This window comes from Pseudorca crassidens, chromosome X (assembly GCF_039906515.1).
Source record: "Pseudorca crassidens isolate mPseCra1 chromosome X, mPseCra1.hap1, whole genome shotgun sequence".
Taxonomy (NCBI): Eukaryota; Metazoa; Chordata; class Mammalia; order Artiodactyla; family Delphinidae; genus Pseudorca; species Pseudorca crassidens.
Window position 1 is genome coordinate 94,940,216 of NC_090317.1, and position 16,591 is coordinate 94,956,806.

Consider the following 16,591-nt stretch of genomic DNA (forward strand, 5'->3'; position numbering starts at 1 on the left):
GATGGGCTGCTGGAAGGGTTATTTCTTGAGGGGAATTTCTGGTCTAAGAGGGCTTTTTTCTAACTTTTTCATCCCTATCTTTTTGCCCTTAACCAGGTCTTTCTTACCAATTCCCAGTAGTTTTACAAAATGGTTGCTGGTCTTGGTACTCGTTTTTCAGAAAATCAAAGGCATCCAAAAAGAATTTATCATTCACATGATGTAAAAACCAACCCTTGCATTTATTTATTAGAGACCTGAGAACAATTTGGACCTGTGAGTAAAGCCTTCATATGTTTTGCTCGGTTAGGAATCTTTTAAAGGAATTTGAATATAAACGTTCTTCTGAGGGGCAGATACTTCCCAGGTCAACCACAGTCCCTACTACTCCCTAATGTCTCATGCCTGCTGCTGTTCATTTTTAGCTGCCTGACTCCTGAAGACATTGGATTTTGGACTCCTGCTTATAAATGCACATTCCCCACACCTCCACCTTTAATCTTTCTATTAGTAACCTGTAGATGGGGCTCCTTCATTGAGACAGAGTTTGAATCATTTCCAGAGTACCTTCCAATTTTGATTTTTCTTCCACATAAATAGTGAAGAATACAATCTCCTATAACACAAAAATAGTGCAGAAATACAATCTTCTAAATGCAACTCTCTTACCTAATAGGGATATGTTCACAGAGAGAGCTCCATTCTACCTGTAAAATCAAAGCTCAAGTCCACAATATCTTTTACCTGACAAAGGGCAACTCTCTATATTTTTGGAGCATGTAAAGCGGATACCGTGGGTGCCCCTCTCTGGATTCCCCAGCAGCAGGGATTCCAGGTGGAGCTCAGTTCACAGCTGCAGTTCCTCACCCAAGGTAACACCCCTTCCTAGAGGGGGATACAGAGGCCAGACCCCTTTGCCTCAATGGGGGACGATCCTGAAGGGCCTCCCCAGCTCCCCTTTAGGATCTGCTGAGGCCCCGGCTGCAAATGCTTCGTAGGTCAACTCCTGCCCAATCCCGCCTTCCTCACCCCCTTATGTGTATTTCCTGAGAGCCATCCCCAATAAACTTTCTAACCTGACTCTGCATGTCAGAGTCTGTTTCTGGAAAACCCAACCTAAGACAAGCAGTGAACCGAGATACAGAAAGGCTGAGTGACTTGCCCCTGCCGTACTGATAGGCAAAGATAGATAGAATTCTGGCAACAAGTGCATAAATCACATAATGTTGCTGTGAAAAGAATCCTTGGAAGCTATCAAAGGCAACCCACCCTTTTCCAGACAGGGAGACTGAGGCAGAGAACCAAAGCATTTGTTCAAGGAATCATAAGCTAATTAGGTGAGAAAGCTCTGATCAAACTCCACATTTTCCGTGGCCCAGTCGGGCAGACAATATTCTAGCATTTAATCAGCTCCCAGGAAACCTTGAAAAAAATAAAAGTCAAACTGAACTTTGAGAATTTGGAGTCAATACCAGGTGGCTTTTTAAGCCCATCCTCCACGGACAACGTCTCATTGTGACCTCCTGCTATATGAAGCCATTTAACCTTCAAACCATCACCTAAATAGAGGAGCCAGGTCTGAATCAGAGGTGATAGTGTACTTTATTAACAAACAAAACAGTACCACACAGGCAAAATCGTATTTCAATGGCAACACATACACACATGTGTACTCCCACGTGTAGCACTGGGGCACGTTTCAGACAGAACATTACGTGCCAAGTTCACAAACTAAACACAGTTCACAATCGTTCGATATTTTGTCTTCAGGCTAATATAAGTCCTTATTTAACAGCTGTGACAAAAAGGTTAGCTTTTCAAATCTCATTCTCAACCTTACTATGGAGTGAGGCTGACTCAGCCTTCAGAACTGTGAAGCGGCTGACCTAACAGGGCCAGGTTCGATCAGCTGCTTAAACTGACTTGAGTATCTCTGGGTGGAAGAGAAGATCTATGGCGTCTTGGTGCTGGACCACCTCGTGTATGTTGGGAGTCCTCAGCTCCAATTTCATGCCTAGGCACACCTGGGCTGGCCTTTATTTTTGATAATCTGTAGCTTAATGGGGCTGATCTAATTAGGATGAATTAATTGGTTTGCTAAAAAGTTTGAGGAGAGGGTAAATCACATACTCTGGAGTCCTTCAACATTTGAGACTTAGATATGTTAACAAGCTGATGACTGTTATAACCATTGCCAGTTAAGTTGAAGTCAGCATTTCCCAAAAGGTGTGTCAGAACCGAGTTATTCAGTAAGCAAACAGAAACAACTGAAATAGATCAGGGATGTGATTTCTCAAAGCAGTTTGGTATAAAATGCAGCAAGTCCTTATGTATTGGAGCATATCCAAGACAATACCGTAACTCCCAAGTTAGCTAAAACACTTTTCAATTGCAAGGTAAAGAGTGGCAGAAAAATCCTGCTCTTTGCTTTGAGGATGTAATATTGGATTTACAATAAGGTTAATTATGTAATAAACTTGGGTTGGCTCCTCTGGCAATGTTTAATTCCCATTCGATAAAAAATAGACAGCGGATTAGATTGCGTTATGGGGAGATAATGGAGATAAAAAGGATATGAAACAAAATACTGAATATGGGAGAAGGTAGAGGCAGCAGACTCACCAGCTATAAAACAACTGGGTGACATTTAGTACAGGGGCAAAGACAAGGGTATCACTATTAAAAATGTCATCATTCTACTATAAACGGTATACTCTGATAAAAGTATAAAATAATCCAGATGCAGAATGATTGACCTGATTAATTTTAAAAAAGGAATTTAATCTAGCTTATATAATAAATGTGTGGAAGTAGGTCCATCAAAATTTTAATTGATTTAAAAATTTTGGCACATAAAGAATAAGCTTCAGCTAGCTAGAAACTTCATTTAAAATGAAAGGCCTCATTCATCAATGATGCAGGATAAGGTATTACTGGGTATCTACCACCTGGGTAGCTGAGTCCACAGAATCTTCTCAACGGCTTTATTTGATCACATCTGTGTTGATTTTTCCCAGATATTTATATTAAAAAAAAGATACTTTATGGCTGAAACCTTTGGAAGGGGTTTTTAAAAATCTGACAGTCTTTTTTTTTTTGGCTGTACCTCAGGGCTTGCGGAATCTTAGTTCCCTGACCAGGGATCGAACCCAGGGCCCCCGGCAGTGAAAGCACCGAGTCCTAAGCACGGGACTGCCAGGGAACTCCCCTGACAGTTTTTAAAATGGGAGAGATAAGAGGTGAGCACTGTTCTGAGCCCACATTTCTCCTAAGACAGAGAACTTAGTCTTCATTTATAAAATCACTCAATTTCATGTCTTTTATAAATCTTAATAACTAAGGCAAGTGGGGTTATAGTAAGAGCCCTCATTTCCTTTCAGTATTTGATAGTCTTGAGAAATAACACTCTCAGCGCCCCCTCGATGCTCTTAGCTGAGTGTCCCACGGAGCCCAAAGCATTTACTTTGAAAAAATTAGTGTTCAAAGCAGGCCCCCCCAAAAAAAAGAAAGAAAGAAATAACAATCAGAAATTTGTCATGTATTTCAGTACTTATTTGAGAGAAATTGGCATGATGGTATTTACTCAAAGGTAACCATGTTGAAGACATGTTTAAGTTAACAGATCTGCCTAATTTTACTATGGCTGTAGAAAAAAAAATATGCCACTAGGGGCCTTCAGAAGGCCAGGGTGTACCTGAAAAAAGGAAACTACGGTTTCCCTGGAATTGGCAGAGAATGTTATGGACAACAAGCCAAGTCTAGCCACCTTCCAGGAGGACGAGAAGAAGCCTATTGCAGTCGGTCTCACGCAGAGCGAGTCAGGGAGGCCTCCTGGGGGACACTCTTGCCACTATCTGAGTCTGCTCACCTGGGGAGCTACAGACAAGTCACAGCAAGTCAATTTATGCATTCTACCTTGGTAAACACTGTCCTCTTTAAGAAGAAAAAGAGGACAAATACAAACAAACCAGCACGAAGCCTAGATGTCTAGAAACTTCACAGGAATTAGAAGTGGTCAGGAGATTCCTGAGGCAGCTGCCCACAAGATGTTGTCCCCTCACTGGTCTGAGGGCCTGAATCCTACCTCCACTGCTTTCCCTCATCCAAAGTGGGAGCTGCTCACCTCAGGAAGCTGTGAGTCTCTGGGGTCTGGGCCTACACTTCACCCTTTGTTAGGGACTTCAAAGGACAGTCACAGGCTGGGCCTTAACCTACTCGGCCTCTACAGGGAGAAAGTTAAATCCTTCACTTCTGCGTTCATCAGACGTTTTGTGTTAAAGGGGAGAAAAACAGGACACAGAAATTGTTTCTTATGAGCATGTCAACTTTAACTTCTTGAAATTAAGAAATTGATCACAAGGTTATCTTCTACCAATCAATACGAGCTGGTCTATAGACAAATCACAAGATGGAGTTTGATCTTACGGAAATTAAGGAGGTGATACACTGAGATAAAACTGAGGGGTTAAATCAGTGCGCTTAAAAATGATCCGATGACACAGCCTTTCAATTTGTCAACATTTTGCTTTTGATGATGCTGGGAAAGAGTAAGCAGAAAGCATGAAGCTGAAACTTCAGCATCGGGTCAGCAGCCTGAATTTGCACGCCGCAAACCACAGGGCAGTTATCGATGTGGAAAATCCGACGATCTTCAGCAGGCCTGTCACGGAAGGCAGGTTCCTCTCCCAGAAGGTGTGGGTGATTTCTACAGCTGGAACATCCTGGATGAATGAACATAGATCTTTAGCAGAAACCTCTTACATGGACAAGGAGGGGCAAAACATATCTGTAAAATCAGTGCATGGATCTGCCCTGGAGAGTGGCATCTACAATGACATCAGAGGCTAGAAGATGAGAGATTTTTACGTGCAATTCCTGGTCTATGCAGACGGAGCTGCCAAACTTACCTCTGATTCAGGTTCTTGGACCCATATGTCTTTCTTTGCCACCTTCCCCAAAGCGTTCAAGACCTGAAAGAAAGTGGCCATGGTATTATGAAATGAGGTTCTGTAGCTTTGACAGATTCAAGGCCCTGCTGGCCACAGATGAGCCTCGTGCGTGGAGTGAGGGGCAGAGAAGTGGACATATAGACCATCAGTGGTAAGATCTGGAAAGACCAGATGCCAACTATGTTGCTGGACTCGGGAGGGAGGGTGACTAGGTTTCCTGTCTTACCTCTCTAGCTGCCCGTTCTCCGGCCTCTACTGCTCCTTCCATGTAACCGCTCCACTGTGTGGCCGTCTCCGTGCCAGCAAAGTAAATCCTGCCCACGGGCTGGCGGATCACCCTTCAAGGGAATAGAGAGGTCACACAGAGTTACCTGGGAAGGTGCTGAGGATCAATGAGCCAATCACTGCCCTCATCTACCCCGCAGAAGACAAGGAAACTCTCAGATTGTTTCCAAAACTCTCATGCAACTCAGCCAAAGGTGAAAGGTTCCTCCTGTTTCCTGGGCCTGCACCGAAGGATCTGAACTTTCAAGCCAGAGACAATCAGGCCGTCAGTTCGTCAATCACTAAAGGTGATGATGACCTTTTTCTAGCCAGCCAGAATTAGAAATATAAGAATGTGCATTAAGATCACACTCAGATCTATGTGCTGCATGTTTCCTGTTTGCAGCCCGTTCTGCTACCTACAGTAAGGGGTGAGTTCTTCATGAGATCACATCTGACTGCAGACCCCAGCCATGCAGATACTCCCAGGGTGCCGGGAGGAACCATGGTGGTGAGTGGGAAGACAGGGAGAGAAACTGATTTCTAGCAAAGGAAAGACCCGAAGGATTATATGTCTATCTCCTTAAAAAACAACCTCTAGTGGGCTTCCCTGGTGGCGCAGTGGTTGAGAGTCCGCCTGCCAATGCAGGGGACACGGGTTCGTGCCCCGGTCCCGGAAGATCCCACATGCCGCGGAGCGGCTGGGCCCGTGGGCCATGGCCGCTGAGCCTGCGCGTCCGGAGCCTGTGCTCCGCAACGGGAGAGGCCACAGAAGTGAGAGGCCCGCGCACCACAAAAAAAAAAAAAAAGAAAAAAAAAAGAACAACCTCTGGGAGTTTGGAGTTAGTAGATACAAACTATTACATATAGAATGGATGGACAACAAGGTCCTACTGTATAGCACAGGGAACAACAGTATATTCAATGTCCTGGGATAAATCATAATGGAAAAGAATATAAAAAAGAATGCATATAAGTGCATAACTGAGTCACTTTGCTATACAGCAGAAATTAACACAACACTGTAAATCAACTATACTTCAATTAAAAAAAAAAAAACTTCTGTACAGTTAGTTTCTATGGATCTATCTAGAGACTGCCTGAGAGTAGCAAAATGGGCCTTCTCTTATGAAGAGGTCCTAGTGAAGAGACCCACGGAAAGGTTGGGCTGAATGAGCAACTGTCACCTCCTACCTTGTCAGCTTTGACTCCTGCCACGTCTGCAGCCACTTTCATGAAATCTCCTAAACCGTTACCTCCGCCCCAAAGGCCTTCACCTCAACCCACTGTCACGCCTTTTTCCAACTCAGAAATCCTTAGCTTCAGCTATTCATGATCCTCATCCCATCTTCTAGACTCCAGAAGCACTCCAGTTCATCAATACAGTTATCCCTAACAAAGGCTATTCATTCTCAGCTTGAGATCTGACACAAATAGCCAATACTAACTGCCCTTTGGAAAAGGAATTGTAAAAAGCACCCAAGACCTAAGTAGATTTTCCCATGAATCATTTAATCTTTCATCAGATATTGATGACTTTCACTGAAATACTGCACAAGTCTAAAATGATTGATTCTGCCATAAACCTAAAATTGAACTAAAATCATTGCTTATTTAATAATTCAATCAAGAAAAAACAAACAAAAAGCTCATGTAAGGTAAGGGTTAACAAACCCTTCTTCCTTCTCTGTGGACACACGTGACCTTGAGTTAACCTTCTAGTTCTGTTCCTCTAGAAACCTGATGAAGGTATAATGCCATATATGTTGCCAGGCAGCACTGCCCGTGGTAAAAATGGCTCTCTTGCATCCCCACATTGGTAGATTGTATCTGGGATGGGAAACTGTCATGAATTGTAAAGATCTGGGAAGAGTCTATAACTTCGGGCTTTCTTGAGTGTGGTACATCTTGTAACTGGGCATGTCCCTTGCGGGGACCCTGGACACTGCCTATGAGGCTGTTATAAGAGACCATGGCTCCTGTGGCGCATGGGGCTTCTAAGCCAAGGTGAACTCTCCCATCTTGCACGCATGTCAACTCCCTGTGAGTGAGGATGCTTCCCCGTGAGGAGGAATGTCTGATGCTGCTCTGCCGGCAAGACATGTTTAGCCCATGTCCTTCTATGTAGACTGCTGTCCAGGAGCCTAGAGTAGCTGTGCGAGACTAAATGTTTAGTTGAGCTCGAGAAGGCCCCTTGGAGGACACTGCAGCTTGCAGAATTCTCACACGTAGCGCCAACATCTGAAATCCTCACCAGTGCTCTACGATTATTTTATGTGCTGTCAGCTACTGTCCTAAGTACGGACATACTTCTTTTCCTATGGACATCCAGAAATATACAAACTATCTGGGACATTAGAAATAAGACTGCTGATTGCTATTTTTTTAAATTCCCATTGAGCTTTGCTTCTCTATTTCTAAGTTTGGCTCACGCCTTGTATCAACCGGTATAGCGTCCGGGTAGTACCTTCCGTACTGAGTCATGATACCCGGGGGGAAGTAGGCCGTGTAGCAGCCCCCGGAGTACTGCTCCTCACACCAGTTCTTCTCTTCATAGTGCACCGGCTGCAGTTAAATGGGGAGAAAATTTCAAAGGGAAGACAAAGCTGAAAGGCCACCAGTCAACAATAAAGGCTCTTATGTACTTTGCTTTAACAGAAAGTTTACATGAAAAAAAAAGCAGCACTGCTCCTGGGCTCTGCGACCACGTGTACTAGAATATTTAGTCGCCTTCTCACGGCCACCTCTTCCTGTCTCTCATTTACAGATTCAAGGCATGTGTATGTCTCCTTGTTAGAATCTGCACTGCTTAGGAATCTTGAGAGATGAATCTTCTCTACCTCCAGAAAGAGGGACTTTAAATGTGGGAAGTTAATAAAATATAAGGAAAGTATTCAAAGACGTTGGATAGCTACAGATGATTAAAATCCATGAGGATGAAGATTTTAAGTGTTCTGTGAGAAATAAAATTATAGTCTGTACCAAAAAAAAAGCAGCACCGTTTTTCTAATTTAAGGTGAAATACGACAGTACCAAGTAATGGCCTTTTGTGAGGTACCAACTGACAAAACGTGTATACTTTGACTTTCTCAACCTCTTGCCCAGGAGAGACGTGAAGTATTCCAATATCTGGAAGACAGGGCATCTCCATGCAGATTCTGAAGTCTTTAGGACCCCATGAACAATCAGGTTCTGGAAAGGTCTGCTCCAATCTCCGCATTCTCTAAATAACAGACTTTACTTCCCCATCTACCAAGGCATTACTGCCGGAAAAAAAGGGTGGGAGGGAGAAGGTAGAAGAAAAGCACAGTGTCTAAGAAAAAGGCTTTTTTCAGAACCCCTTCTCTCAGCTGGAAACGTGAATGATGGGAATCCTGCTAAAAAGGGAACAATTAAAGATGAAAAATGTTTCCCAAGGGACATGAGAGAACCTTCTCTGATTTCCCTAACACATTCTGCAAGTTTATTCTTTGAACAGTTCAGAGATAATCCCCTGAAAGAGCCCCCAGCTATCTGGTAGGGCCTTTAAAAAGAATTTCCTTCTCATAATTGCTTTCAGTGGTGGATTGAAAGCACTGAAATTTCTAAATGAAGTGTGAATAGAGTCTTCAGATACAAAAACAAATTAGTATGACTTTGACCTGGGCAGAGAGTCCAGATTCAGTCTATCTTATCAAGCATATACAAATGACGATACAGCTGGGATTTTATTTTGCAGCAGTCATTTGACATTGACAAGAGGGCAGGGCCTCTGTTCTGGGAACTGATCTCAATCACCCTGGAGATAATACCTGTAGCTCCCGCCTCTCATTACAACTGGCTGCCAGTTATCCAGTGAACATTTAAACAGCCCAGGAAACTGCTGCATCAGAAATTGCATGCACTGACAGCAGCTTTTAATGGTGTTTTGTGATTGCTAAAGTTAAACCTCCAGTAAGCATATTCCTTCTCTTCATAACACTGTCAGGAAACCAGAATCCGCTTTGCTTTACCACTTAGAGCAAACAGAGCAGAACCTGCTAGGGATTAAAGCTGGGGATTTCTTACTTGTAAAGCTTCTTGGGATCCTAGCACTTTGGCGTACAGCTCACAGATTTTCCTCTTCCTATAAAAAAGAACCAAAAAATGTTAAGGAAGTAATGACTGATGAGTACAGAATAAACACAATGAGTTCCAGGGCTCTTGCCAATGAACTAGATTTATTAAGGGAAAAATGAAAATCATTGGCCTTCTTTATGAACAGTTCCATAAATCTCTGCACTCAGATTAACTCTTTTCCTGAATACAGTCATGTGCTTTGAAGATGCAACAGAATTTTTCTTCTCTTTTACATTTTTGCCTCTTTCACTACCTAATACCATATCTATTCAGTTAAAATGGGGGAAATGAGATGAAATTCAGTTTTAGGAGTTGATTCTAAGTCACTTTTCTGGAATATGTAAAATTCTAAAATAATCTCTTTTACAAGTCTATAGTAAGTATGATGGTGTCTTTTAACTATCCTATATTTATGTTTGAAAGATCTATGAACATATAAAGCTCATTTAATCTTTTTTTTTTTTTTTCGGCACCGCATGGCACGTGGGATCTTAGTTCCCCAACCAGGGATCGAACTGCACCCCCTGCCGTGGAAGTGCAGAGTCTTAACCACTGGACTGCCAGGGAAGTCCCCATTTAATCTTTTTTTTTTTTTTTTTTTGTGGTACGTGGGTCTCTCACTGTTGTGGCCTCTCCCGTTGCCGAGCACAGGCTCCGGACGCGCAGGCCCAGCGGCCATGGCTCACGGGCCTAGCTGCTCCGCAGCACGTGGGATCTTCCCGGACCAGGGCACGAACCTGTGTCCCCTGCATCGGCAGGCAGACTCTCAACCACTGTGCCACCAGGGAAGCCCCCAATAAAACTTTTTAAAATAGTGCTCCAAAATATTTTTTACAGGCTAATAAGCAACTGTAAAAAAAATATGGCAAAGGGTTTAATTCAAATCTGTAAGACAAGCATTAGAAGCTAAAGAGACAAAAGGCAAAACAATGTTGAGCTGGGAAGAAAGGGGAGAAGGGAAGGTTATAGTTATTAGTAATAAACAGATTTTAAAAGACGCCAATTTTGGAATTCCCTGGAGGTCCAGTGGTTAGGACTCTGCACTTTCACTGCAGGGGGCCCAGGTTTGATCCCTGGTCGGGGAACTAAGATCCCGCAAGCCGTGCAGCACATCCAAAAAAAAAGATGCCAATTTAATGTTGCCAAGTTATATTAGAAAATATTTTTTAAATGTGTCCCCAATCTCTCTGAATAATGTGAGACAAAATGTAACTTTATAAATTTATCCAAATGCTCACACTTACACCATTTATACAGCTCCTTCAAGGAGCTGTTCATACTACAGATCAATAATGATAAAGGAAAGGCAGAACTGGAAGAAGTCTCAAGACTACTGTCCACCTGACTGTCTCTCTCTGTCTAATCCAAGCCCCTCATTTCAGACATGAGGAGGCTGAGGCTCAGTGCCCGGAAGAGACTGGCTCAACATCACTCAGCTAATTAATGGCAGGTCGAGGGTCTACTCTCCTGAGCATCCCTCCTATAGTAAGTGCTCAATAAAAACTTACTGAATCAAAATCCATCCTCAGCCAAGTATGGTACCATCTTTCCTATGCTACGATAAGATAGGTGACTGATTCTTACCTACTTCACATGAGTGTTATAAGAAATAATTCTGACATTTTGAGTCAATTAGAAAACAAAAGTATTGACAATCATTATTCTGAAAAACTTAATAATGCTTCACTTATTTTCAGTATATAAAAAATAATAAAATCTTTGTTAAAAGAGTGAACCTTAAAATCTAATCAACCTACTTCGTAGGCAATTTTTCATTCATGAACAATAAACTAGTAATAATAGAAATATAAGTCATTATTTACTATACTTCACATTATTAAATGAGTCAAGGATTAGCTCATACAAACACATCAGGAAATTATCTTCTCCATCCCTTCCTCCCATTAATATAAAAAGTTTTTAGAAAAGTTATATAAGATAAGGATGTTGGAGCAATGCACTGATTGATTAGCTGGACTCTAAAAATAACACAACATACTTTACTATTTTTTTTAAATTAATTAATTAATTAATTAATTATTGGCTGCGTTGGGTCTTCATTGCTGCGCGAGGGCTTTCTCTAGTCGCAGCGAGCAGGGGCTACTCTTCGTTGCAGTGCACGGGCTTCTCATTGCGGTGGCTTCTCTTGTTGCAGAGCACAGGCTCCAGGCGCACGGGCTTCAGTAGTTGCAGCACGCGGGCTCAGTAGCTGTGACTTGTGGGCTCTAGAGCGCAGGCTCAGTAGTTGTGGCGCACGGGCTTAGCTGCTCCGCGGCGTGTGGGATCTTCCCAGACCAGGGCTTGAACCCGTGTCCCCTGCATTGGCAGGCAGATTCTTAACCACTGCGCCACCAGGGAAGTCCCAACAGAGCATACTTTAAATGATGGCCAAAAGAGGTCATTGTGCAAGTTGAATTTACCCACTGGTTTCTAAATCTGGCTGCTCATCATAATCACTCAAAAAGCTTGTTAAAAAATACAAGTACTCGGGCCCCACCCCTAACCTACCAAATCATGATCTACCAGCCTCAGAAAAATTTTCCAAACATTCTTTGGGAAATGTTGATGCAGTTGGTCCTGAGAACCATTACTTTAGTCAATGACATTCGGAGTTTTAAGGGTTTTTGCCTTATAAAAATTTTGAGAAGTTTAGCCACTATGTGGAATCATAACCAAATGTCTACATCCAGGCTGGTATTTATTTTACTATTAATAAGGAGGGAATGCAGGAAATCCAAAAGAAAATGTCAAGCTTAGTGTGACGTAATGAAAAAAAGCACACATTCGATGCTATTTTTGACTTTGTCAGAAGCTAGCGGTGGAGCCTTGAACAAATCATTCCCCATCACTGGACCCCCAAATTCTTCCTCTATTGAGTGAGTAGGCGAACAACAAAAGGGTTCCCCCTTCCTGACATCAAATCTCACGGCTGCTCAAATAAACAAATCCGTGTGCAAACGTGGGAACTTCTGCGGCCTTTCTCTGACTTGCAAAGTCATCAAAGTAGCTCTCAAAGCAAGGGCTGCTAGTGGATTTGCTGCTTAATTTTTAAATCAAATGCAGAGAGAAGTATACATTTGCCTGCGTATTGGCTTTCTTCAAAAGCTAACAAAGGATTTAGGGTTACCCTAAAGAAGGGAAGCCCAGAAATGTCCAGAGGCAGCCCCCCAACAGCCTAATGAGTGTTTCCAGGTAAGAGTTCCAGGTAAGATTTTACTTGAACAAAGGATTCCAGTGCAAAACAAAGCAAAACGAATACAACAAAACAGAAAGAGACAAAGGGAGAAAAAAAGAAAAAAGCCATTGTCCTAAAATAATTGTTTTCTACTGGGAAGCTCTTGGGAGAAGGGAACATCAGAGCTGTACCCCAGATAATCAAAGGAGCATACTTTTATGTATACAAGTTGGAATAGGTTGGAAGACCTATGTATAGATTTGCTTTTCAGAAAAAGTACATGTCAGAGAAACTTGGAGAAAGACTAATGGTCTGGCAAGGTGATTGGGACTTGTCCTTTTAAGCTTTATTCACAGCTAACTTTTTAAAATGATTTTTCTCCATCCATTTACTGGGAAAGCCTACCTCTCAACCACTGTAAAATGAACACAAAGATGTGACACTAAATTGATACAGGCATATGGGCAAGGACTGAGTCAAGGGGGCGTAGTGAAATACAAAAAGGTTGATTTGTTGAGATTTTGAGATTAATGAATTATTGCATTTTTCGTAATGCTGTTATCCTGTTGTTAGTGCAACAAGCACAATATAAAGCTAACCTTTTATACATTTCAGGTGTAAATACTTACCTTAGTTCTTTATGGACTTTAGCAAGGCGGTCCGCTTTTCGAGCAAGGATGAAGCTGGAGAGAGAGGTTACATTTGAACGATTAGGCGACAGTGGTTTATCTTAAGAGTTGTCTCTTTAAAGTGTTCTTGCCTCCACCTACTCAGCATTAATAAACTCTCCCACACCCTCCCATTATTTCCCTCTACTAGAGCAAATGCCAGACTGTCTTCATCTGCCTCTCTGTCCTCCCTGCTAGGCTGTGGGATCCTAAACAACAGGTCACCTCCTACTCAATATTTTACCCCCAAAGTTTAGCACAGTCCTTGGCATACAGTAGGAAATGAACTGTCAGATGAATTAATGTTGCTTTAAATGATTATCCTGGTAATGACTGTTGCTGTCTGCCAAGTACTTGATAAAAGCTGGAAAAACAAATATCAATAAGTGCTTGTTGGGAATTCCCTGGCGGTCCAGTGGTGAGGACTCTGTGCCTCCACTGCAGGGGGCACGGGTTCAATCCTTGGTCGGGGAGCAATGAGATCGCGTATGCCACGAGGCGTGGCCAAAAAAAAAAAAGTGCCTGTAGTGGCTGCCATGGTGGGCCACCCAGATCCCTCTTCAGGACCAAATGCTCATTACCCTCAGCTCACAACCAAACCCCTCCCTAGCAATTGCACTCTGTAGCAGAGAACTGCCTGGTGCAAGGTCCCATCCCTTCCCAGAATGACTGGCTCCGGAGTGTGGTGGGTACCAAAGCCCACCCCCTCGTCTCAGTGCAGACACCTCTGGAGGGCCATCCCCGCTCCAGAGTTTCCCAAGGGATGGCTTTGGCCTCTGTTGGGGCAACACCGGAGCCCAGCCTCTCCCTCTGCTCAATCCTGATTCCTTCCCTTCCCCCCAGGTAGCGGTCCCCATAGCAGTTCCTGAAGAACCTCCTGCACCCAAATCTCCATCTCGGAGTTGGCTTCCTGGAAAACTGGCCTAGCATAGTCCTCAAATTCAGTGGCTCAGTAAAACTCAGTTATAATCTCTCTGCTTCCCTTTAATCAAATAGATTCTATTTATTATACTGATATTACTAATTGCATGTATATTTTAAAGAATTGAATTGTGACAAGAAATCCTTAGTTATGCTATTATTAGAAAGCTTTCAAAAAATCCAAATGAGCTAAAGGACAATGAAATTATTTCTCCATTTAAAAAAAGTTTTAAAATTGTATTTTTTTGTTCTAGACCGAAAAGACAAGTAGATCAAGACTGAAAATGTGAGGGCTGAAAACAGGCATTTCATCCTCTCCCTCAAGCCCCCCTCCCAATTAAACTGTTCTTCAATTTGATTGGCAATTCCTTTAGAGTTGTTATTCGAGATCATTCTGCGAAGCAAAGATACAAACCTGTGGACTGTTTAAGAAATTTGAACCATTGAACTTCTGGGGACATAGTCATGATTTTGGTTGATTTAACTAACACTTTATGTTGTGGCTTGCTGGTAATGATTTTAGTTAAATTTTAGGTTTCTGCAAGAATCAATCATTTTAGACTTATGCAGTATTTCAGTGAAAATCACCAACATCTGATAAAAGATTAAATGATTTATCTGAAAACCCTTTTAGATCTTGGGTGCTTTTTACAATTCCCTTTTCTAGTGGGAAGCAGCCGCATAGCACAGGGAGATCAGCTCAGTGCTTTGTGACCGCCTGGAGGGGTGGGATAGGGAGGGTGGGAGGGAGGGAGACACAAGAGGGAAGAGATATGGGAAAATATGTATATGTATAACTGATTCACATTGTTATAAAGCAGAAACTAACACACCATTGTAAAGCAATTATACCCCAATAAAGATGTTAAAAAAAATAAAGGGCAGTTAGGTTTGGCTATATCTGTCAAATCTCAAGTCATGAATGAAATAACCTCTTTGATCTAATTGTAACAACGGACAACTATCATTGAACCTCCTTTGGTGTTTTATTGGAGAAATTAAACATCCTGGCTTTGGGTTGGGAACATTTCACAGCTCTAAAGTACAAGGTCCTTTCTGGTTTCCAAAAGGCACTAGTTATCACAAACAGTGCTGGGCAATTATACCACCCCTTGTCTTCAAGGCTTTCATTGCCTAGAGCAAAGAGCAGGGTAGAGGCAATATAGCTTCAAGGCAAGAACAGGGTGGAAGCGATTGTCCAGATAAAACAGATCAGAGTATCACTTTCTAGGAGCTGCCTAAATAAGCCCATTACCATCTAGAAGGCTTCTGCAATACGTGTCCTTGTTAAAAAACGTAAAGAAATGCCGGAAGAGCAGATGCCGCAATATTTAATACCCAGGGCAAGAAGAACATCAATATTCTTTCATCTATAGTTGGATTGATCTTGACCGACAAGTCTCCTGAAACCTCTACCTCAACCTCCTGCATTTCTTTGGCACATAGAAGGCGACGGCAAACTGCCCAAACAATCTATGTATTTTCTTGCCCAGGGGGGTCAGAGATGAACAGGGTGCAATGTTCCTATAGTCTTTACATTGTGAGCACCTGCCCTTACCAGGGAGGCTGGTGCCATTTCTTATATTTTACAGCCAGAGAAGTGGTTATAAAATGTCTTGTTGGCAGTCCAGTAGCATAGCCTTTTTCTAAGTCCCTAGGGTCATGGGTCTGCTCCTTTTGATTTTGTAATTTCCCTTCGGTGATGCAATGCACATGAGCTCAACTCTCCTCGGGGTGAAGGGGAAAACCACTGGTTTCTAAAGTCACTGACTGCTATAGAAGCTGTGCTCTTTTATTGCAATGTGGTAGAATAAATAGCCCTTTTGTTTGTATTGCTTTGAGGAGGACTAAAAGACATGGCAACTGGGAGGCTACGGCACTCCTTAGAAATCTCTTTGTGGGAGCTCCGATTCCCTCTCTGGACCCCTAGTCTCCAGAGGGCAGAGCAGCTGTGTGAGGGGATGGTAGGAGAGAAAAAGAGCTCTCCTCTTCCAGACACAGAACCTTGCCCTGGACCATCCCTGGTGAAGTAGCCATAGAGTGACCTACTGGAAAAAGGCCTGGTTCTCCTTTGAACTGCACTTCCTCATTAGTCATCCATCTTATCTCCCAGGGTAATAATTAACATATTTTTCTTCACTTTCTTTTTTTTTTTTCTTTGGGCTGTGCCACACAGCTTGTGGGATCTTAGTTCCTCGACCAGGGATCGAATCCGGGCCCTCGGCGGCAAAAGCGCGGAGTCCTAACCACTGGACCACCAGGGAATTCCAACAATTAACATATTGACACTTGCTAGGTAGTGATGTCTAGAATGGAGAAAGGAATAAAGCCCAGAAAACATAACTTTGGAAGGTTTTACAGGATAAAACAGTTCTCATTCCAGAATGGTTGTCAACATCCTGTAGGCAAGGTGGTCTACCATCCCGCCTGTCTAGCTGCGTTTTTTTCTCTGTCCTCCACGTGTAAGTTTATGGGGGAAAGAAACATATGGGCACAAGTTCAAAGTGGTGTTAATTTTAGTAAAGTTTCTCAGTGTT

General features: G+C 42.7%; 1 protein-coding gene across 1 annotated transcript in view; it reads right to left on the bottom strand.

Moving 5' to 3' along the window:
* Positions 1-1,562: 1,562 nt before the first annotated feature.
* Positions 1,563-16,591, bottom strand: part of LOC137216398 (amine oxidase [flavin-containing] A) — a 75,718-nt gene continuing 60,689 nt past the window's right edge. The window contains exons 10-15 of the mRNA XM_067722376.1: positions 13,095-13,148; positions 9,240-9,297; positions 7,660-7,757; positions 5,155-5,266; positions 4,887-4,949; positions 1,563-4,700 (exon numbers count right to left, since the gene is read on the bottom strand). Of these exons, the coding sequence (XP_067578477.1) occupies positions 4,554-4,700; positions 4,887-4,949; positions 5,155-5,266; positions 7,660-7,757; positions 9,240-9,297; positions 13,095-13,148 (532 nt within the window). The 3' untranslated portion in view covers positions 1,563-4,553. The remainder of the gene's footprint in view (positions 4,701-4,886; positions 4,950-5,154; positions 5,267-7,659; positions 7,758-9,239; positions 9,298-13,094; positions 13,149-16,591) is intronic.